General features: G+C 37.3%; 1 protein-coding gene across 1 annotated transcript in view; it reads right to left on the bottom strand.

Moving 5' to 3' along the window:
• The window catches only part of jakmip1 (janus kinase and microtubule interacting protein 1), a 22,645-nt gene extending 3,886 nt beyond the window's left edge, over positions 1–18,759 (bottom strand). The window contains exons 1-14 of the mRNA XM_024283111.2: positions 18,334–18,759; positions 10,872–11,166; positions 9,100–9,432; positions 8,540–8,701; positions 7,060–7,272; positions 5,954–6,067; positions 5,131–5,277; positions 4,810–4,980; positions 4,332–4,391; positions 3,243–3,371; positions 3,027–3,155; positions 2,389–2,472; positions 1,471–1,533; positions 272–370 (exon numbers count right to left, since the gene is read on the bottom strand). Coding sequence (XP_024138879.1) covers positions 272–370; positions 1,471–1,533; positions 2,389–2,472; positions 3,027–3,155; positions 3,243–3,371; positions 4,332–4,391; positions 4,810–4,980; positions 5,131–5,277; positions 5,954–6,067; positions 7,060–7,272; positions 8,540–8,701; positions 9,100–9,432; positions 10,872–11,027 — 1,860 coding nt within the window. The 5' untranslated portion in view covers positions 11,028–11,166; positions 18,334–18,759. The remainder of the gene's footprint in view (positions 1–271; positions 371–1,470; positions 1,534–2,388; positions 2,473–3,026; positions 3,156–3,242; positions 3,372–4,331; positions 4,392–4,809; positions 4,981–5,130; positions 5,278–5,953; positions 6,068–7,059; positions 7,273–8,539; positions 8,702–9,099; positions 9,433–10,871; positions 11,167–18,333) is intronic.
• Positions 18,760–22,695: the final 3,936 nt, after the last annotated feature.

Genomic DNA, 22,695 nt, shown 5'->3' with positions numbered 1-22,695 from the left:
AACATAAATATATTTATTTAATTATAAAAAATGAAATTTCTTTCTAAAACAACATTCATTTAAAAATATCCAGTTCAGTGAAGGGGTTTGCACACAGCTGCCATGCAAGACAAGAAAACACAGATGCACACACTGGGGAACAACAGGAAACTGCTTTGTGTCAAGTCAAAAACAAAAGATGCATGGCGGGTCACTGGATGTAGGTTGTACGCCTAGAGTCCAGACCGTTGTTGCCTCCTGGCAAAACTTTGATGTTGGTACAGTCTCTTACTTCAAGTTCCAGCACTCGGAATTCCAGCAGCTCGTTCTGGTCCCGAGCGTCCTGGACCTCGGCTTGCAAACTGGATTCTGTCTGCTGCAACGCACAGATCTACAAACATCCCCCAAACTGTTAGAATCAAATTCAACAAACTGTTTCAAAGATGTTTGAAATCATTTCAATTCCAATCAGAACTATATCTTAAGTTTTTTGTATCAAACACACTTTGATATGCAAAATAGTTGTGAATTACTTGGTTTTATGCATAAACTGGACACACCATTGTGTTCAATAAAAGCAAAAACATTTATTGGTGTGATTTAAGCAGGCAATGTTTTTCTCCATTGTGATTTAGACTGAGATTAAAAAAAAAAAAAAAACATTTTGTCCATTTTGTACAGAAATGGAGGTTCACATACTTTTTCTTGCAACTGTATATTTCTTTAAAGCATCAATGTTGAGCCACTCATTAAAGGTTTATTGAAAATTCAGATTATTTACCGTTTTCTCAAACCTAAATTCTATAAAAGTTGTGATGTTTTTTAATTTGAAGAATAAGAACTAAAAGAGGACATTGGAATTCAAATGAGTTCTGTTTGCATACATTTTCAGTTTTCACATTACTTATGCTGTCTATATGCTTTTCTAAATAACATATTACCCTACTAAATTTAAAATTTTTAATTTTCTATAAATTTTAAACATTCCACCTCTTGTAGAATTTGTGTTGTCTAAAGCACTTGGGCAAGCTGTTAACTTTATTAGGTAAATTAATTTAAAATTTTTAAATATAAAGCTAAGTCTTAACATTTTTAAAAGTATCAAAAAGGAAAATAGCTTAAAAGAAGAAAATGTAGTATTGTCAAATCATAAAAACTAATAGAAGTTTTAGTATTGATTTTAATGTTACAATTATTAGGAAAAGACCAAAGAATTCTTTTGAACGTAAGGAAAGGTTTTAAATAATATTATAAAGCATTTTTTGTTTTAAACCTAACTTTTCTCTTATTATAATACAGTTTTGCCTTCAAATACAAAGTTTTGGAGATCCTACATGACAAAGATTTAAAATATTTTTAAAACTTTACAGTGAAGAATAGAAACAAAACAGAACTTTTTTTTTTTTTTTTAATAAACATCAATTCTAGCTGATTAATGCAGTTTAAAGTAAGACAGCTAGTGGTCAAGCAGGTAGAAGCTGTCCAATCTACCTTCTCATGCAGTTCCTGGTTAGCCCTGATCAAGTATTGCTTCTCCTCCACCCACTTTGAGTCCTGCCATTTAAACCAAACACAACATCAGCAAAAAAAATATATGTATTTAGAAGCTGCAAAATGGAAAAAGAGGATACCTAAAGGAAACAAACATTGCTTCAAGCAAAAGACAAGAAGCCACAACTTTCGTTCTGATGACACAATTATTCTGAAAGATGCATGCAAATTTATGACAGAAAAAAATCAGGAACAGAGTGTTGTTACAAATTTAATGACCAAAGAACAGAAAATAATTTTCTCAAGATGAAAAACACAACACAGCAGCCAACCCACACAACCTGTAATAACAAGAGAAGCAACAGGCAGTCTAAAATGAAAACAGAGAAAATTATCTGAATAAAAAAGGCTGCATTACACAGAGAGTAGCATGCAACATGCTCTAGAACAAAAAAAATATTTTCATACCAAATGTAATTATTTTCCATAAATATACAAACATGCTTCTTTGTCATAAAAATCTTAAACAATAACATCCTTATTTTTTCTTATGTAAAAAAAAAAAAAGTTCAAAGCTTACGAATTGATTTTCTGCTTTATAACTTTCAAAACAAATAAAATAGAGAATATTTTCCTATTCTGCATCTCTCTGCAGTCTCATTCAAACACAAGAGAAGCATTTTCATACAATCAGAAGGTCAGAGTGATCTGATAAAACAGTCAGCAACACCAAATACAGAAAGGGAAGCAAAGCATGCAGCCACACAGCTGAGAGATACAAAAGTGACATCATAGATTCCTGCGATGGACCTGGTCAGCGTAAAGCCATTCCAGGAGCAGAGCAGCCAGACAGACATGCAAAAGGGCCAAAATGAGAAGCACCAGAGAGCTCCTTTCCCCATCCCCAGTCTTTTTTACCTGCCCTCTCTCAGCCAGGGCCTTCTCCAGATCAGTGATCTTGGACTGACAGCTGCTGAGCTCCATCTGCAGCTGCTCCCGCGTCTGTGGGAGGAAACATTTGCATGAGTGAACCGGGTGATCTTTATGGAACACTTTAAAGGCAAAGTGATTACATTTTCTGGTATTTTCAGACTTTTCTGAATTAAAGATACCAAGTTCTCATTTTATAAAGTTCACAGTTTGTTGCTGTGTGTTCATCAGCCTGGGGTTATTTCTGAGTAACAGCAGCTGTCTCTTCCTGAGAAATCATTATCAGTTAATTATCCCATCCAAGCTGTGGGTGATGCTAAGAGGCAAACCAATCAGACTGCACAGTGCATCAGCTGGAGGAGGTTCCAGAAATGCAGACCTGTTTCTGCTGGTTTCAGGCAGAAGCTGCTCTGAGGCGTTTCTCAATTCTGAATCTAAATAGCATATGGATTTTAGTGAATTGTGTAGCAACAAAAATTAAATTAAATGGATTAAGTCAAAAGCAGCTCAATAAGTCAACATTTTAACAAAAAAAAGGACTCATTTGAAATATAGACTTAAAAATCTGACTTACTTTTTAAATCATAATAAGCAGCGGTTTTGGAATAAAAAACAAATCTACAAACCCTGGCCTCCCTCTCAGCATCAAGTGAGCCCCCGCTCTGCTCCTGCAAGAGGGCGTAGGCCCGCTGAAGAGCCTGATACTCTCTGGTGAGCTGACGAAAACGAAGCTCCGACTCCTCACGGGAAACATTCTGCAATCAAAGAACAGCAGATATTAACAAACTTCACTTGTATCAGTGGATATTATGACGTTCTATAACCTTAATCTAGACTCTTACCTCCTCCAAGTCTTCCTCTGGAGTGGCAGGGGTGCGGTCTGTAAGATCGGTGTTGTAGGAGATCAGAGATGAGGTCTCAGAGTCCACAGATTCCTCATCAAATCCAAAATATGTCTCCACAACATTTCTCTGCAGAAAGAGTACAAATGAAAGGGAAAAAAGTTAAATTTAAACTTTATCTCTTTTATCTCAATCACACACAACCACATTACTGCAAGACATCATGTTTTTTCCTAAATCCCACTGTGTCCTTACCATCATGTTTATAGGTCATCTCCTGGCAACCAGAAAAATACAGACAGACTAAGGCACACAGGCAAATGAAGGAGGAAAAATAAAGCGTAAGAAGAATATATTCATTCATGATTTAAAAGCTAAAACGCCAAGCCTCAGCTGAAATCCTACAAGATTGGTGACCACAGCACCTCACTTGGGAAGTGAACTGCAGGCCAATAAGTTTCCCTTGGACTCACACAAAATGACAAAAACTGACGATAAAGGTTCAGGTTAAAGTAAAACTATGTCTCTGATAAAAACAGAAAAACAGCTGTTGAGATGAATTTGGTCATCCAAATGTAATTTAGATTCAAAAAATAGAAATATGTCCAGATGAAAGTTTGAAAGCCAAGTCAGTGTCCGTAACTGTGCTCTTGCTGTTCGGGTTTAATCATAAATAGAGGAGGAAAATTAGGAGAACATGCATCATGAAATCACAAACTCCTCCTCCTAGCAACATCAGTCAACCAAGAGTCCCAATTGGATCTACTCACACTTCATTGCAATTACTTTTTCCAAACCCAGTCATCTGATCCAAACAAATGCTCTTAAGCAAACAGTCACAAAAAATATAGTAATTCACTAAAAAAAAAACAGGCATTAAAACATAAAAAAATAAACCATGTTCCATCATGCAGTGGGACTTTGTTTTTCAGGAGTGTAGAGCATCCACAGGGCGTCAGCCATGTCCACTGAGTCCAATTAAACACAAACACTTTAATACCAATTCCTTGTGGATTCATCAGTCCCAGGCAGAGTGGTTGCTTGGTTCCACATGACTAGATTACCAGATGTTGAACGACAGAGACTTACATTTAGCAGCTTGGAGGGTTTCCTCCTGATTTTCTTGCTCATCACCAGTCGATCCCGTTCCTAAAAAATAATTGTTAAACTCTAAGAACAAATCCAACATCTTAGAGTATTTAATATGATTCTGAAGTATTTTAAACGTGTGTTTTTAAAGCGAAATTTTGCATATTACTGCTAGATTAATTTTGTTTTCTTTTAACCTGAAAATTAAGTCAATAAATAAATATATCTATTGTAATTAAGGTAAAAAAAAAGTGACAAGATTGTAATGAGTGAAAATGTTTAAATTCCTATGAATGTGAGAATAATGTAAATGTATTGCTAAAGTCAATTGAATTCATTTTTTGTACATATTTAAGAGCAGTAATTTGAAAATGTTTATTTCAAACAAACTTGATGACAGTGTCATGATAGTGGGAATGAATCATGACTCGTATATCCAATACTTCAACATCATTTTATCACAGAAAAACAACCTGACCTGTGTTAACTCATCAATGATGCCACGCTGCTCAGCAATCTGCATCTTCATGAACTCCAGCTCCTGTTCTTCGTGGGCGTGGCTAAGGTCGCTCAGGGAGCTCGGCCGCTTCAGTTGGGAGTGGGTGGACTGCTGCTGTAAGGGGGGCCGAGATGTAGCCGCATTTTCCTTCTAGACAACAGAAAAATAACAATTTACAATTTTTTTCAGAAGCCACTGGAAGTTTTATTTCTTGTATAGTTTAGGTCTTTCTGAGACTAGAAGCTGTAGCTCTTAAACTATTAAATCTAACAATACTGGACTAAAGTTTTTTTATCTCACCATCTCTGCATTCTCTCGGCTCAGGTTCTTCAGTTTTTCCTCCATGCGCTGTAATGTTTGTAAGAGGTCATCATTCTTCTTTGACAGACGTTTATTTTTCTCAAACATGGGCTTCAGCTGACTCTCTGCTTCACGCATCCGCTTTAACTGTACAGAGGAACAAAACAGCAGAGAAAAACACTGTAGGCTTAATGATTTCTGGGGGACAAACAAAATTGTGGCTACCCCAGATTACTAAAAGTGTGTGCTTATGCTTCAAATTATTAGTCTTACTTTCAGGTCTGAATCAGAACACAATTCTTATTTCACAAAGCTCACAATTTTCTGGTAAAACCCTGCAGAAATAACATAGTGGGCTGCAGAAGCAAAGGAATTCGGATGGAGAGGTAAGGTTTGCCTCTTTGCAAGGTTGGTTGTAGAAATTCTGTGGCAAAGTCAGCTTGCTCACTACAAAGGGAGGCCCCTAGAGAAAGTAACTCCCCAAATGTTTGACACTGCTGCTGGATGTAGTGAGTTTGTGTGGAAAAAGGAAAAAAAAAATGGTGAAAAGTAAAGCTAAGAAATGTGACATGGCAGATTTTCTGGGTTTGATCGCTGTATGGGAAAAGAAAGTTTTCAAACTGTTGTATTTTATTGTATGTACTGGGTAGCTTCATGCTAGCAGATTGAACTGGGTAAATGCTAGCTGTGTAGCTTTCCAGTTTATCAGTCTGTGATTCGTTTGTATCCGTACCTTCACTGGATTTGAAATATGTCCTTTCAGATTCATTTATGGCACATTTATTAAAATAACATGCTCACTGCATGCACATATGTTGCTCACCAGTTCGTTCCTCTCATCTGCTAGCAGTGCATTCCTGTCTTCCAGCTTCCTAATGACCGAGTGGAGCTCTGCGATCTTCAGCTGGAACCTCCTCGTGTCACGCTCCTCCACCTCCTGTTGAGCAGAGGGGAGGGGAGAGGAGGAAGAGGAAGACACAAACTGAGAAAGGGCGAACATGCAGGCAGGTGGTGGAGATGAACAAAAAAAGGGGAGGAGGAGGGTAATTCAATGAAAGATGAGTTTCATTAAAATGTGAATGAGAAGGGCACAAAGTGGCTAAGGAAGTTTAAACTCTAATACATCAGGTATAAACAGAAACATCTTTTAATATTCCTTAAAGAGGGTTGTAGGTTTAATTCTATGAAGAACTGTGAAAGAAAGAAAACTAAAAGTACAGTAACTATTCATTGTTTACAATCACCTTATTGTCAGTTTTTCCTTAAAACTCCAGATGTCAAGGCTGGTATGTCTGCATGTTTCCCACTCTGCTCCCAACTGATTACCTTGATCAGGTGTGTCCAGCTAATTAGAGCAAGGTATGTTGGGAAACAAGCAGGAATGTGGCACTCTGTCCCCACCTCTGGTCTATGTGTGCTTGCATCGTTAATAAAAATCAAATCTTAAGTCTTACAGGACGGGACCTGAGCCAAGTGTACAGTTCATCAGTTGTATTAAGGCTACCGGATCATTGCAACATTGACCGAGTTGTCCTGAAATATAAAAACCACCACTGAGGGGCAGCAAAAGGCATACATCACATTAAAGCAGTTTTGGTCAACTGTAGGGTGAAGTAAACATCAAATAATACAAATGAAACTTTATAAGGAGTAATAAGTCTGAAGTAGAAGACACTAACTTTTAAAAAGTAATTGCTTGTAATAAAGCTCGTTAAGGAATCTTATTATAAAATGTTAACAATCTATGAAAGTCTTTTATGTCCTTTAAAAATTGTGCTTAAGAATTCCTTTAAATGCATAAGGTAAAGTGGTTAAAGTAAGGTAGCATAAGCTTCTGAAAGTAGTTGATATTTCAACAGTTTTACACTGCAAAAATGCTAAAAAGAATTGTGAGGTTTTTAATTTAATGGTTGATGGTAAATGGCATACCTGGTTGTTAAGGAGTTCTGGGTTTTCTCCCAGCCCGAGCACCACTTCTCTCTTGGGGCTGCCATGGTTGTGTCTCTCAGCCTCTCGTACCTGACCCAGCTGCTCATCTAAGGCTTCCTTTTGGAGCTGAAGCTTTTGGGCATAGCCAGCCTGCAGCCCCAGCTCCCTCTCCAGAGTACACACCACCCGGTCTTTCGCCTTCAACTCATCCATCTACCAAAACCACACACAAAAACAATGCGTTCCAAGTAAAAGGAAACATTTCCATCTAAAAAGGCATCAATACTCACAGAAATGTTCATGATTGTTGATGATATAGAATCAAATTGCTTTTAAGAACAATGGATCAAGAAATATGGAGGTTTTAAAAGAACTTAATCTAGTGTTCATATGTGAACATATTTTTATAGAAAAGCCTAATACTCTTTAAAAAAAAAAAAAGATTAAATTTACGACCCCTCATACTTGCAATTAAATCACTCAACAATCATTCTGACATTGCTTCCACTTCTACTTCCCTATTTTGTTCTTAAACCTTGGTATTTCCTGAACAGAACACTCTTCATTTATCAACGCTTCATTCTTTGAGTTTCCTTGCTCAGACATTCCTTGACTTCAAAACCGAAACACTGAGTAATAAACAGGAAGACAGCATGGGCTTCTATTTATAATTGTTACACCTTATAGCTCTATTGAATGTAACAGTTAATAAGTAATTACAGCACAGGTGTGCAGGCTTTTACTGTTGCAGACGAGAACCACAGCAGGAAGATAAATTCTGATGCAGTTAAATATTAAAATGTATCCAACCTCACTGAGATAAGACATGAGCTGGAGGAATAGCTCAACAACTGTGTAAAAAAAAAGAACTATGAATCATTTACAGTAAATGTTCTGGCTAAATGTGGGTTATAAACTTTGACAAGTTGATCAACCAGCATAATCATAAAGTTTGGTTGTAAAACTCTAGAATGTCTACATCGTGTGTGCAACAATACGTGTCAGCAGTGCTGTTTGGCTTTCAACACTCAAACACATTCACAATAAAAACATGCAATAAAGGCAGACATTTCTGATAGTAAGTAATTAACCTAATAAACTTTACTGTACTTAGTTTTTCAAATAATCCATTCAAATTCAAACATTTATTTGGCTAATGTATTTTTTGAACACATGTCTTAACTGACGGCAAAACACTATGAGGATACAGTGTTTGGTGCTTTTGTAATTTTGTAAAGTTTCTGGCTCCATTTTTACCTACATACAAAAACTTGTAAAAACGTGTTTTTTTCCTCAGGAATGACTAAAACTCGATTAATCCAAAAATGGCTCAACCTGTTTTGAAATGTGCTTAAACGTATGTTAATTCTTAGAATCATCGTTTTAAAAATAATTATCTCAGTTTAAAGTCAATAAAATAAACATACATGAATATATAGTGTATGTTTGTTGATGTAGTCCTCATTTCACATGGTCTTACCAATCGACGGATGTCTTTCTCACAGTCGCGTTTGATGCGATTCACGTCATCCTGGTGCTGCTGGTAGGCTGTCCGCAGGTCTGCTGCTTTGGCTTTGTCAGCTTGAAGAGCATTAGCTAGCGCCTCCTCAGCCTGCTTCCTGCCCAGTTTCTGCTCTTGTATCTATGTAACAAAAAATACAAATAACAATGAACTCATAAAAAATGTGAAATTATTCAATTCTTAGAATTTATCATCCTAAAGAAATGCTAGAATGCCAGGAGCTCTGCTTAAATGGGAGTTTACATAAAAACAATAGCTTGGCAACGGGCCTTTCCACCCTGCTTCCTGTTTTTCCTGCAGAATATTTACAAAGGTATTTAAGGTCAAACCTGAATCAGACTCCACACATTGTGGTTGGAACAAAACTCAACTAAAGTTTCCTAAAACATACCTATTTCTGGTCCATCTGTTCCAAATAAAAAAGTTTACACAATGCAAATTAAAAAAAAATGCACTTTGTATTGAATGTTTGATATTTATTTTAAATATTATGAGAGCCCACACATGAATAAACTAACCTCTTGTTGTAACTTTAATCTTTCCCCATCAAAAGCTCTCCTGGCCTCCTCTCGAGCCTCCAGAAGAAGAGCATTTTTGAGCTTGTCCGCTGCTCCGTCTCTCAGTGCATTTACCAGACCCTGGAGCCTCTGCACCTCTGCGTCCCGGATCTTGATGGCCCTGGCCAGCTCAGATTCGTGCTGCCTGGCCAGGGCCTCCCGGGTGGCAGCTATCTCACGCAGCTTTTCTTCGTGGAGTTTGGCGCGCAGGTCAGTTAGCGCTACAGCGTGTTTGTGTTGCTCGAGCTCCCGAGCTTGCCTCTGTTCCTGCAGACGCTCACGGAGCTTACAAACCTGTAAAAACAACAAGACAGTGGCAGACAGGAATACGTTTCGTGAAACCATTTCTGAAATGTATGAATTCCTAAAAACCCTGTTGTTCAAGTAATTCTAAATTTTAACATGGATAATTATGAGGTAGAATGTAAGAGCACATCAGTTTTTTGTTTCATCACAGAGTTAAAAATAGAAGGAGGGAGAGCACTGGCCACGTGATGGTGTGATTCTATGGAGAGTCGCTGCCATTATCAGTCTCTGACATCTCTAATGCCTTCATAGCATCATACTCTATGGTTGTATTGATCAATTCAGCACTTCCTCAAATGCAGCATGTGAGAGTCTTGCCTCTGGTCAAACATCTTTGAAATCTCTTCAAAGAAAACCCTAAATATAAGTTAGTTTATCGAGAAAAAAAAACCTTCAACAATAATTGACTCAATAACACATGCACTGTTCCAACTTTCCTTCTGGTTTTGTCTTTAAAAGAAATACAGAATGAATCTGTCTCAATCTCTAAATGAATGGAACTAAATGCTGTTGCAAATATATTTTTTTTTACATTTTTACTTTGTGTTTCTCTTTTTTTCTTAGCAAACATGCATAGTTTTCTACAAACTGCAGAGAAAAAACTAACCTTCATTATAATTAAAAACAACTTCTGTATACGTATTTAAAAAGCTGATTTTGTCTGTAATGGAAAGATTATAAAGGTGTATCCTCAGTACTTTCTCTTCCTTCATGGCAGAAACATGCAATGACTCTGTAAGGCTGCAGAGGGTTTGTGCAACAACATTACACTCACTGTAACTCTAGCTCATCAATTTAAATATTAAAGAATAGCTGCTTTAGCTGTGTAAAAGCAGACTACTTAGTTTAAGATAGTCTGTTCATAGGTTTTGTAGGTGGCAGTTGTTATAAAGAAACCTAAAAATAGCTGTGATGCGTTTTACAACAGGTAGTGTTGGGGGATAAGTTAAAGAAAATTGTAAATGTATAAACTCGCTCCTTTTTGAAAGCGTAAACTGAAGAAATTGAAGAAAGATGGTTACTTTTGATCCTTTTGTATCGAGAAGATTTTTGTAAAACTCAGATACAGTGAGGAATAGTTTCTGCCTTGACATTCTGCCGTGAAGCCCCGATCAGACAAAAGCTGCAGCAGCGTCTGTCCTCTGCAGCTTCTATTGATTCACAGATCAATAGATAGTTCTCTTAACCCCATGGCTGAGTTTTTGTTCTGCCCCTCTAAATTATGACAGACTATTTGATGTTGGCACTTCAGACAACCTGTAGAAGTATCACAAGAAGAACTGAAGGAGAACACATCATCTTCTGCAGTGTTTTTAACAAATAAAACTGTGATAGTTTTAACCTAAAGATTAAAGAAATCTTCCCCCTGTCCTTCTACAGATTCTTCCATAGGTTGCTGTGTTTTGCTTTCCTTCTTCTCATCCCACCTTGCCACGTTCCTGCTGCATCTCAATCTGGATGTCCATGAGTTTGCTCCGAAGCTCCTCATTGGTGGCCTGGGCTGTGTCAGCCATCACCTCAGATTTCTCCAGCTTCCTTCCCTTCTTAGGGGGCTGGGCCGAAGGGGGTGTGGTGGAGGACATAGCACTCTTGCGGTCCTGTGAGGACAGACATGGACTGCAGGGTGTGGTGAAACGGGGAAGAGAGTCAGTCAGTGCTCCTCCTCCCGGCGAGGCTCTTCATCACCGTGTCTACATCATTGCTAGCAGATGCTGGGGCTTTCTGTTGGGGAAAGAGGGAGCCAAGCAAAGGAAAAAAATGGAAAAAAAAGGTGAGTCAGTGTTAGAAACTAGGTTACACAGAACACTGCACAACATTCTGTGCTGACGCCATATGGTACACCACATCCTGGGGAAAAAAGGCTATTTTGAGATTCTAATTTACACTTTCTTCTTAGAATTTTCTCTTTGTTTACACATTTGTTATGGTCAGTCTATTCCACTTGGGAGTTCTTCACAGATAAGCTCCTTAGTGCTAGCGAATGTCTCTTATTGATAGAATCTCATTGGACTCTTCATTCTAGCATAAAAACCTGTAATAAATTTCTATGTGGACTTTTATTACACCAAAAGACTCCATTCTGACTCAAACTTAAGATGCACATTGGCTCTTTTGTGACTTTACTGGAAACTTCCAGAACAGCGACAGTCTGCTCTGATGGAAGTCATTGGACTTGAAAGTTACAAATCTATTTCTTCTTGTTCATGCACATGTCTTTATGGAGTCTTTGTTGTTGCTTAGGGGCAGCAATCTTTAGTAGTTGGTAACACTGTAATTTGATTATAAATGTAATTTTCTTTAGTAAATGAATGCAATTCCCCAGAAACAGGAGATAGTAGAGCTGCTTCCATCTGTAACAGCCCAAAGTCCAGAAACAAGAATTTTCAATGGACAGATGAACTGCCATATCTGATGTAAAACACATCATCTCTAGGATGCTTAATCCTTTAATTTTTAAAATATCTAGAAAAAAAACAAAGATCAAGTAGTAGAGAGCAGATTGCTTAAAAATATATAAATTATATTAAAAAAACTAATACAGAGAAAACTGGTGGCAAAAAAGTTCAAACGTAGTTTGTTCGCTTGATTGTTGGTGTAGCAGAACGAGGACATATAAAATGTTAATATGCAAATAAATTATGATTTGAGTGTTTGAAGAACTTTGTTACCTAAAATGTTATCCAGCTTGTGTATATAAATCAAATAAAGAAAACTCCAGTCCTCGAGGCCCGCGGTGTCCACATGATTTCCAGATATCCAAGCCCTACTCGTGACTGATTACCTGGTGCAGGTGTGTCCAATTAAAACGTGCCAGAGCAGGGTATGTTGAAAACATGCAGTAATATGGGCCTTTAGGCCTGATGTGCCCACTCCCGATATATTTATAATAAAGAGAGACATTTTCAAATCAAGGTTTTTTGTTTAAACTCATTCCAGAGAATACCCGCATCATGATAAAAATCACAAAAGCGGTATCTTAATGCACTTTTTATATTCTTTTTCTGAAAATAACATCTAGTCAGGAAACTTAATACACTCTTTGGTATTCATTACTTATTTATAACTGCTAATGTGTGAGCCAAATTAACCTAAGTTAATTGAGAAGGATTTGATTCTGTGATTTGTAAACCTCTTTACCAGCTCAAAGCAGGCGTTGATGCTGCTACAATAACACATTTTCACATTTCGTGCTCCTCTAATCTCTTGTGGGAACAAATTGTGACCCACTGACCTCCCAGTCTTTCTGCAGACTATTGAATAAATAATGCGCCAACGAGAGAGCTGAAGCATTCAGATCACAGATGCTGCCATCTTTATCTACACACATCGCCAAGCGTTTCTACTCCATGCACAAATGTGATAGAGACTGTTGCCAAGGCAACCCCTTGCTCTCCAAAACTTTCATCTTTTATAAAGGACGATGGAAAGCAAGAATCTTTGGCTCGACGGGATGTGAGTTACAGTACATATGAAATATATCAACTGTACAATACTGAAGTGTGCAATATTTAGCTTGTGACTATGAGTTTATTTTTAGGCTGAGGTTGGCTCACAATGAAGCACACTGTTACCGTTGTGTGAGAAAGGTTCTCCCCGTGGGAATACGAAGAGATAGGAGAAAATACAACAAGAAAAGGGTGGAGCAGGATTAAATCAAATAAAAAAAAAGATGTACTCAAAAGGAGTGAACCAGACAAAAAGAAGACCTCTACCAGCTCAACAACATCCTGCTCTCTCCTCCAACACTCCCCTTATCACTCCCTTCTTCTTCCTGGCATGATAACATCACTTGTGTCATTCCCATTCATGGAACCAGAAAGACTTAGGCACAGAAAAAAAAAATCATTGACAGAAAGAACTGATGCTTATTTAAATCAACAACTGGGCAGCTGAAGCATTTTCACACAAGCACCAAAACATGCAAATGTTCTTTATGATTGGGGAAAAAACAGTTTTAGGAACAGTGAGTCAGATGTGACTGAGCGAGTAGGGGAATTCGACCCTGGATTTGAAAGTGTTGTGTAAACTTTCAATCTTGCCACCGTTGTCGACGTGTTTATGCTCGTCTGTTATCGTTGAGTATCAGTTGTACCCAGGTGAAAACAGCTTTGGGGCATAACAGATGGTTTCATTGATTTTTTTTTTCTTACCACAGAGTAGGAAGCTATGGATATTTTTCCCCTCAAACATCTGGATGTCACACTACTCAGCAGAAGCTTGATGCATGTGAACCATTAGCGCCACTGCTTTTATACTGAGTTTTTCTGATTAAACCAATTCAACTAAATTTTACACAAACAAACTGTATATCTCTTGCATAAAATAACTATTTTTATGTTATATTGTAAGTCATATGCAGCTTGTTTTTTTATTCGACTTAACAGTTTTGACAAATTCTCATAGGGCTTTCAAGATGGCAACCAGGCACTATATCTCAAAGTTTACAGTCTACTGAAAACCAGGAATGTTATTTGGAAACTGGAGGTTTTATAGAGGCAGCGTAAAACTAACAAGCCCCTTTAATGTTCTCAGAAGGAGGCAGAAGCCAGCCAACCTTGAAATTTGTCATCAAGCTCAAATACTGAGAGTTACTTTAGCTTACATCCTGCCAGAGAGCCTAAAAGTATGCAAAAACTGGTCCTACACACAAAACTGTTTTATTTAGTTATTACTGCTTTACGTGTCCTTCCACCATTTAACATCTAATTTAATCAAATGGAACGTGAATATCAAACAATTCAATCTAATTGAAATCCCAAAAATGAAGAGACAGTAAAACTCTATAGACTGGAGAAGCATAAATTGCTTTCCAGCTTCACCAGCTTGTGGTTACTCAAACAGAATGTGGAATCACCTGGATCAGGTAATTAATCAACCTTTTAAGGGTAAGGATAGTTGGAAAGCAAGCAGTTGGAAACTTTTGAGGAGAAATCAGTAACATTGACATCAGTGCCCACCAGGGGAAAAGTGTATGACACAATAGAAGTCTATTGCTCATAGATGACCAACTTGACCAGATAATGTTACCTTCAACCAAATCAAACTAAATAAATTCTGACAGACAAACGAGTAGGATCAAAACCATCTCATTAAATCCATCTTTTTCCATAGTTAAATGCAAGTGCTGCCATTTAGAGTGAAAATAATTTTACATTAATGACAAAAATGTTTCTTACAAACATTTTTGTTCACCTAATTTGATATTTTTCAACTTTTTTGAGTAACCTTCTTCTTTAACTGCTGAAGATTGTTCCTTATATTTAGATAGAGTCTAAAGAAAAATAAAAAAAAGTTCCCAGTTGACAGTCAACTCTTTGCCAGCTGAAGACGTACAGGTTCTTTCTATTTATTTTGGCTAAATAGATAACAGTACTATATTAAATAGATACAGAAAAATGTGTAAACTGAATAATTTACAATTAAAGCAAGCAATCAGACTTTTTTTTATTAAAAGTTAATAAAGAATTACATAATAGTAAGAGAAAAACAAAATTCTATTTATAAAATCTAAAGAAACTGTTTAATAACTTTTGGTTGACAGTGACTCAATGGATAAAATACAAATGGTTAATTGTTTGGATTTATCACTTCTTGTCTCGATTAAAAAATGCTTATATTTCAAAGTTTCTCACAAAAGTCAAACTTTTGAGGCTTAAACCAAATAACTTCACAACACCTTTTAGTCCCTCACACCCACAGATGATCCTGGCTTGCCCTGCCTCTGACCGTCCCACTGCGCCCCTTCAAATATTTAGTTCATGGATTTGTAAATGTTTAAATCAAAGAGCAAGGCTCAAGAAGAACTGTTTGCAAGTAAAAGTCCATATCTTTTTAACAAAAGTTAGCAAGTGATATTTAAAGTTTGATGAGACCTTCGAACTGAACTGAAACTCAATTTTTAACATTGTTATGTAAGACATGAAGACCCGAGGGACATAACACTCTGCTAGCAAAGTCATGAAGTGAATTTGATAGAACCTTCTGCTTTAAAAGTCTTCACTCACCATGATAAAAACATTGCTGGTACATCAAAATATAATTCAGTGTTGCACACAAATGTAAAAATAGATGAAAAATTAAGAACTTAAAGGTCAGTCTCATCATTTTAGAAATTCTGCACGTTTTTTGCAATGTTTTGACCCACACACACGTATCCCTTCAAACTGCAGCTACAGCGGTTTTTGCAGAGACTATCCAAACTGGTTCGGTCACACTTGTCATAACGTTGCACAGTTCCTACAAACACTTAGCACTTTAGAGATTTATAGGACACTGCAAAGATGAAGAATTGAGAGGCTGAGGATGAGAGACAAGAGCAACACCGGTGGAGAACAAGACCTAAAATCACCTCAGGAAAGTAGTAAATGACCCCATTGACTAGTCAACCTTAACAGACCAACAACTACCTCTTTATTGATTTGGGTCCCATTCATTTGCATGATATGGTTTGTTCTATTGCCTATGTTTCGTCCCTCCTTTAGCGTGTTTATGGTAATTATTTCCATGAATTTGCTTTGGACATTAGTGTGTTCAGTCTGAGCGAGGACAGATATAGTATGTGTGCCTGTATGCTCTTGCATGTATACACTTTAAGTTTGTTTTTTCAGTAATCCTTTGTCACCAAAAAAGCAGAGAGTTTTATATGCACTCAAGGGAAATAGTTTGAGGATATTTTCTGGGTTCAACCATTCATCCAAAATGTTATCGAGAGCAAAGATGTAAAAATAAATCACATTTTAGTCACCAAAAAAATAAGCAAGAGCAAGAAAAGTAAGACTTTGTTTAATAGATTATTTCTTTGTTGTAAAAATATGTACCTGCTATAAATATTTAACTGTTATAAACACCTGCTTATTTCCATTTTTCAGTGTTATCACATTGGTACAAAATGTGCATTTGTACGATAATCGGCTGAGCTAAGTGTCTGAGTTATGCTTATGGAAATGTTTCCAAATCCTCACTGCAGATATCAGAAAGTTTATGTTCCTGTTGCTATTGTACTTTTTTTTTAACTCCATCTTCTAATCCACTAAACAACAGTTAGTGAAAATGGGCATTGGTTGATAATTCTGCAATTTTTAGCACAGCTCACACTCTCGGCTTTGCCTCTCTTTTACAAGAACTTGTTTCTTATAACTGCAACAAAATTTGGAATGAAAAGAGAAAAAAGCATTTCCAGCAGTATACAGGAGTTATTGTATGGGTGCAACAATTAATCAGCTGAGTGGCTTTGTGGTAGAGTGTCCACCCTGGAAGGTCGTGAGTCCAAATCTATAGTCTAATCAAACCAAGGACTCTAAAAATGGGAGCCAATGCCTCCTTGTTTGACATTAAGCGTTAATAGGTTGGATTGGGGGTTAAACCACCATGTGGTTCACAAGTGGGGCTGTGTCTGCAGCTCCCCACTCCCCCAGAGGATGGGTCAAATGTGGGGAACAAATTTCACACACCTAAGTGCGTTAAAAACTAATGAGACTTTAACTTAATTAAAGAATTGGCTTATACTAATACGATCAAACCAGAGTGATCTGTCAGAGGCAAGTTGTTTATCGAATCAACCTAAAAAATGTGTTTCAAAATTAAATACATTGATTATATCAATATTGGAAAATACCATTTGGATTGAGGTATGGCAGGTTTATTTATTATAACATAAAAAACGACCAAGTGCCATCCCAGCAGACAACAGATGTGTGATGACAGCAAAAAATAATCAAGACATCATTATAGTCAAATGTGTGAAAACACTTTTGACTATAATGACGTGACCATATAGTGTACTTTAATGTTCCGTTTGTACTATACTGATGTGGAAGAACAACAGTGGGCTAGACTTTATGACACTAGAATGTGAATGGATTTGCTATGAATTCTTGTTTTCTAGTTTATTTGTACAATTTACACTTGATTATCTTCCAATACATACAAGGAATCTGTTAAACACCTTCACTGTTCAGTAACAGGTATTTATCTCTGAGTCACACTGGTTGAATTTTTGGCTAAAGATGTGCTGGAATTGATTAATCTCAGGTGAGTGAATGTGATCCTTCAAAATGAACCAATATCAACTGTGAATCGTACCATCACCAAAGAGATAATCCACCACCAAAGACACATCTCCTTACATTTTCTTCAATGTTTATGAGCAGTCAGGAAGTTTGGAGCCAGCTCTGCAACCTTCAATAATGATAAAATAACTGTAACTCCATTATTTTAATGACACCTGGCTGTCTGAGGCCAAAACATAACATTCATTATGGCTTTTGGTCAAACACATGCTGACTGTCCACTGAGGCCTTCAGAGTTGCCAGATCCAACAACATCATTGACAGTGTCCCTGTCAGCCAGACAACATGAGCACACGGTCATAATGTTCTGCCTCACTGCAGTTTAAGGAGCGCTTTAATCCGCTGTCAAATATTAGATCACAGGGCGCTGCTGATAGCTTGTTTGTCCGGCTTACTAACCACACCCCGCAGCGATCTGCGAGGAGCTGCTGCAGCATCCTCCAGAAACACGGAGCCACGGGGCTGACGTCCTCGCGCTCTGTCTCAAGACAGACACTTCAGATGTAAGCTAGTAGGAGCGCGTGCGTTTCCGCGTGGCACATTTTCACCTGCACCGTTAGGACAAGGGCAATAACCCCCGAAAACAATGTTATCGTAACACTTAACGGTTCCTCTTTAGCTAAATGACAGTCCTCAGGATATGTCAGAAAGGTTAATGCGGCCACTTATTCGCCGCATGCTAGATGAACCTCGGTGGGTGTCAGTCTTTGCGGCTACACGGACATTAAGGCGTGTGTATTAAAGCAGAGAGAGGCGGGAAAACTTACGCCACAAATGAGACAACAGTTACGTTAAACGCACATAAACCCAAAAAACTAACCTGAAATGGAGGCACGCGCCTGTGTGGTCACAGTGGAAACGTCGCTGCTTCACATCCAGGAAGGGAGGCTGGACTTCAGCTGCATTCACTCTCTCCTCTCGAGGCTTCACGCCACGCTGACGGCGACGAGCACGCTCACAACTTCTGCTCTCCTTCCAGCAGTAAACATCTGGGACCGTTTTTCTCTGTTAGTGACATTAGTCTTTAAGCTAACTACCCTCCTCCCCTCGCGCGCCTTCCTCCACGCCCCCAACACACACTCATGCATGCAGACATGCACGCGCCAGTGTCCACGCTACGTCCTCTGGTGCTGCTGCACAGGTTTTTGGCAGCGGCTAAATAAATATATAAATGTCCAGGCTTATGACAGAATCGACGTAAACGTGGAGGGGAAAAAGCCGGGAGGGCGTTGCCGTAAACGTGATAGAAGTGCGACACCTGACTGCGTGTTCAAGGATGACTCTGCTACGGCGAGCCGGGGGATTAATGGAGGAATGTGCAGCAATAATAGCCAAATAGTGCATTGGAGAACCTAATGCATCTGCTTAATTATTGCAACATAAAGAAAGTAATTAAAACTAGAAAAAAAAATACCTGTAAGTTCAGTAGAAAGGCTATACTTATTTAATTATTTAACCAGTAAACACAAAAAATGTTCATGTTCTTGGACCAAATGCGCCTGTGTTCAAATTTCCTGACTTTCAGGAATTTAAATTCCCACTCCAATAACCTTTGAGCTATTTTAAAAGATTTACTAGAGGTCGTTTTAATCATGTTAGTTTTAGTTAAAATAAAAGAAACCTGTGCGGTTTAGGACAGAAGTTTATCAGAAACTTACCACTGAGTTGTGTGAGGGAGTAAGCCTCCTCTCATTTCCCATCATCCCTTTGTTTAGACTCCCCTCCTACCTTACTGCCCCTAACAACACCAACCTAATATTACCATTGCAACAAAAACAGTGAGCAATATTGGAGCTATCCAGCTGTACAGTTTTGAGCCAGATACCAGCTCGAATGAAAAAAATATGTCTGCAAGTGGATGTATCAGAACTTAATGGTCCCTTTGATTGTGGCATTTGCATCACTGTTTTTCATTTGCACCTGATTCACAACAATTTGAATAAAAAAACACTTAGAAATGCAAACACCTTAAATTCTGTATTTGTTCTCCATCATGACAAAATGCTACAATAACATGTTAAAAACAAACATTTCATTGGAGTGGGTCTTTAACTTGTACACACAAAACATATAAGCAACTACTAGAACCTATTATTATCCATTCAGCAGTAAACTAGAGCCATAATTCTGTTTCAATAATGAAACTAAAACCAGCTTTGTGTCATGAACATTGATTTAATGCTAAAATGACTTACCCTAAAGGGTGTGTGCACTAGATGCCAAAACCCCCTCAAGCAAGGGCAGTACTCATTTAATTAAATCAGGACAACTTTTGAACCACTTCTCCAAATCCAAACCTTTTTCAGAGAATGCACAAATTATAGAAAGTAACTCAGTTTTAGGGCGGCAATAAGCTTTGCCACCCATTAAAAGTAATTTTGAAATCTTTAGCAATAAATCTACGTACTTAGAAAACGCAAGGGATCACAGAACATATATGCCTCAGTGTTTCTCTACACACTAAGCTTGGTCCCATTTGGCTATCAATTCTCAAATATATTTGTGTAATTTCTGAGGGATTTCATCATCAGTTTTGAAGATATGGGCAAAGGAGCAGCAAAAACTGTATGACTAACTTTGTACAACTTATAAAAACTCTTCAACAAGTCAAATCATGTCAACAACAACCAAAAAAGTTCATTACTTCCTGCAAAATGATGCAGACCTGCTCAGATGATGACTGTCTATCATCACAATATCGCACGAATTCAGGGCTCTTTTTTTCTGAATGAATTTCAATATATACTGTATATATATATTTGCTGTTTTATAGGTGTGTATATGCCTAAACAAAGCCTATTTTACTTTGACATTCTCAAACATCTCTTATAAACAATTGAAAAGGATTTTCACAAATATTTGTAATATCCATCCAGGAAGATTGTTAAAAAATATATGCTACAAATATTGTAATAAATAAATCATTGTTTACTTTTGTAATATTGCACAAAGAGAACAAAAAATATTTTGATCGTGAGGCATAGACTTGAATATTCCTTCTCTAAGTTGCATATGACTAAATGATCAATTGTGGTCTACCAACAAAGCTTATGCTTAAAGGACCCTTTCTTTCTTACCCCACATACATATTCTAAAAAAATGTTGAAAGCCAAATTTTTTTTAAACATATTTCCAAAATTTTAGCTGAGTTTGTCAATTTTTGTTTAAAAGATAAAAGAAAGAATGTACTTATTAAAAAAAAAAACATAAAAATAGGACTTATGGTGCCATGTGACTGCTACCAATAAAAAAAGTTATTTCTGTGATGGCTCAGGTCAACTGAGAAACAAACCCAGAGGCATTCCCACTGTTTTTCCTGTGTTACAGTATTTCATCAAAGAGCATGTCCCTTTATTCTGTCCTTTTGAACTCAATTCATACACACAGTTTTAAATTTATCTTTATTTTAGTTTCTTTTATTCAAATGAATCAAATCATTAGAGGAGGTGAACCAGGCTTTATGGAAGTGGTGAGTGTGACCCAGTTTCCAGGAGGATGCATTACTTACGCACAGCTGCCTGTGTCTGCCTTTTAACACTGCGCCTGCCGGTTTGCCGGTTTGCCATTCATAAGCAGCCACAAAGACCTCCTCACTGCACTTTGGAGGCACAACACATGCAGGTCATTGCTCCCAGAGGCTGGAGGCAAAGCTCAGAATTGGAGATGTTTTCAGTAGTGCTCATTACTTCCTTCATTTTGCTCAAATGTGCTTAGTCTGGGGAGGAACACTTTTGTATGAACATACATTTACGATGGATTCAAAGCAAGGAAGGAAATTTTATGTTAGGTTTAGCTTTTTTGTTGTTCCTGTTGGATCGACCTGTAAATTCATCAATAAAGCAATGATATTCCAGCAAGAGGAGAGCAATGAGGATAGAAGTGAATGTGTGTACTGTTTAGTATGGTGTGTGATGACTCAGCAGGCAAACGTGTGTCACACTAAGATTTAATTGTTTTGCCTAAGGTGTTTATCTTTCCGTTTTTCTGATGAAAGGAATTTTATCAGCCTTTCCTGCACCATGTTCCCTGTGCAAGGGAGCAGTTCTCACTGACCAAACAAGAAAAAAATATTCCCATTTGACAAGTAGAAGTATTTCTGTGAATATTACCGGTCATGATAGAAGTGTTGCTGTTGTGCTAATTGTACTGTAAATAAGAAAACGGAAGTCAAGAGCGGTATATTTTGGATTTTAATTGGCACATTTGGGGTATGAGGCAAATCCATGTGTTAATTATAAGCTTTTAAATGTATTATATAATAAACTTAGCATAATTATATTACATTTTCAACACAACTATAAGCTCTGACCACATAGGCTTCCCATATTCATGAGTGCTAAGTATCAGATTATAGCTTTTAGAGATGGAATTGGGAATTCGGAAGGGATAAGTGGGTCAATAATAGGTGAATCAAGATGCTGTGAGAATGCATTTACTTTTTCTTTTACATAAAATCTGAACTGAAGATTTGAAATAAAGGAATGATGTAATAAGCTCTTCACTCACAATCATAAAGAGAGATTTCTGATGCAACCTCTGTGCAGACTCCACAAGTCAATACAGACAACAAAAGAGAAGTGGAATCCAGGGTAATATTATGAAAGGAGACGACAAAGACAACGTTTTTCAGAATAAACTTTTGTCAAAATTTAGGCAAAATGTATAGCAAACTGTTATGCCTTTGGATTATTTTTTTATATGTAGACTTATGTAGTTTTTAATTAGTTATTTATTATATGAAATGTATTTAGTTACAAAATAAAAAAATAATTAACAACTACCAACTTAGAAAAATATAATATGCTAAATGGCTGTAATAAAATCCGAACATATTGTTTTCTGGTAATATTATAATTAAATCTGACTGAAAAAATGGCAGAAAAAATCTAAACAAACCAACATACAAACAAATCCAAATACAGGATATTAAACCAAAGTGAACCGTTTTGAGTTAATTGTACATACAGTTTATTATCATTTGCTGACAAGCTAAGCTCTGTAGGGGCTGTAAGCTAGCAGGAAAGAGTGTAAACAAGAGGATTGTGGAAAATGAGCAGAGGCTTACTGGCCACCAACAACGCAAAAGTGAATGTCTGATGAACTCCTGCCGCCCTGCAGAAATTATGTCCAACAAAAAACAAAAAAAAAAACACAGTTGTTTGCTAAAAACTGCATCATTGTG

The sequence above is a fragment of the Oryzias melastigma genome, linkage group LG10 (genome assembly GCF_002922805.2).
Source record: "Oryzias melastigma strain HK-1 linkage group LG10, ASM292280v2, whole genome shotgun sequence".
Taxonomy (NCBI): domain Eukaryota; kingdom Metazoa; phylum Chordata; class Actinopteri; order Beloniformes; family Adrianichthyidae; genus Oryzias; species Oryzias melastigma.
The sequence above is the reverse complement of the archived record's forward strand: the minus strand, read 5'-3'. Positions and strand labels throughout refer to the sequence as shown.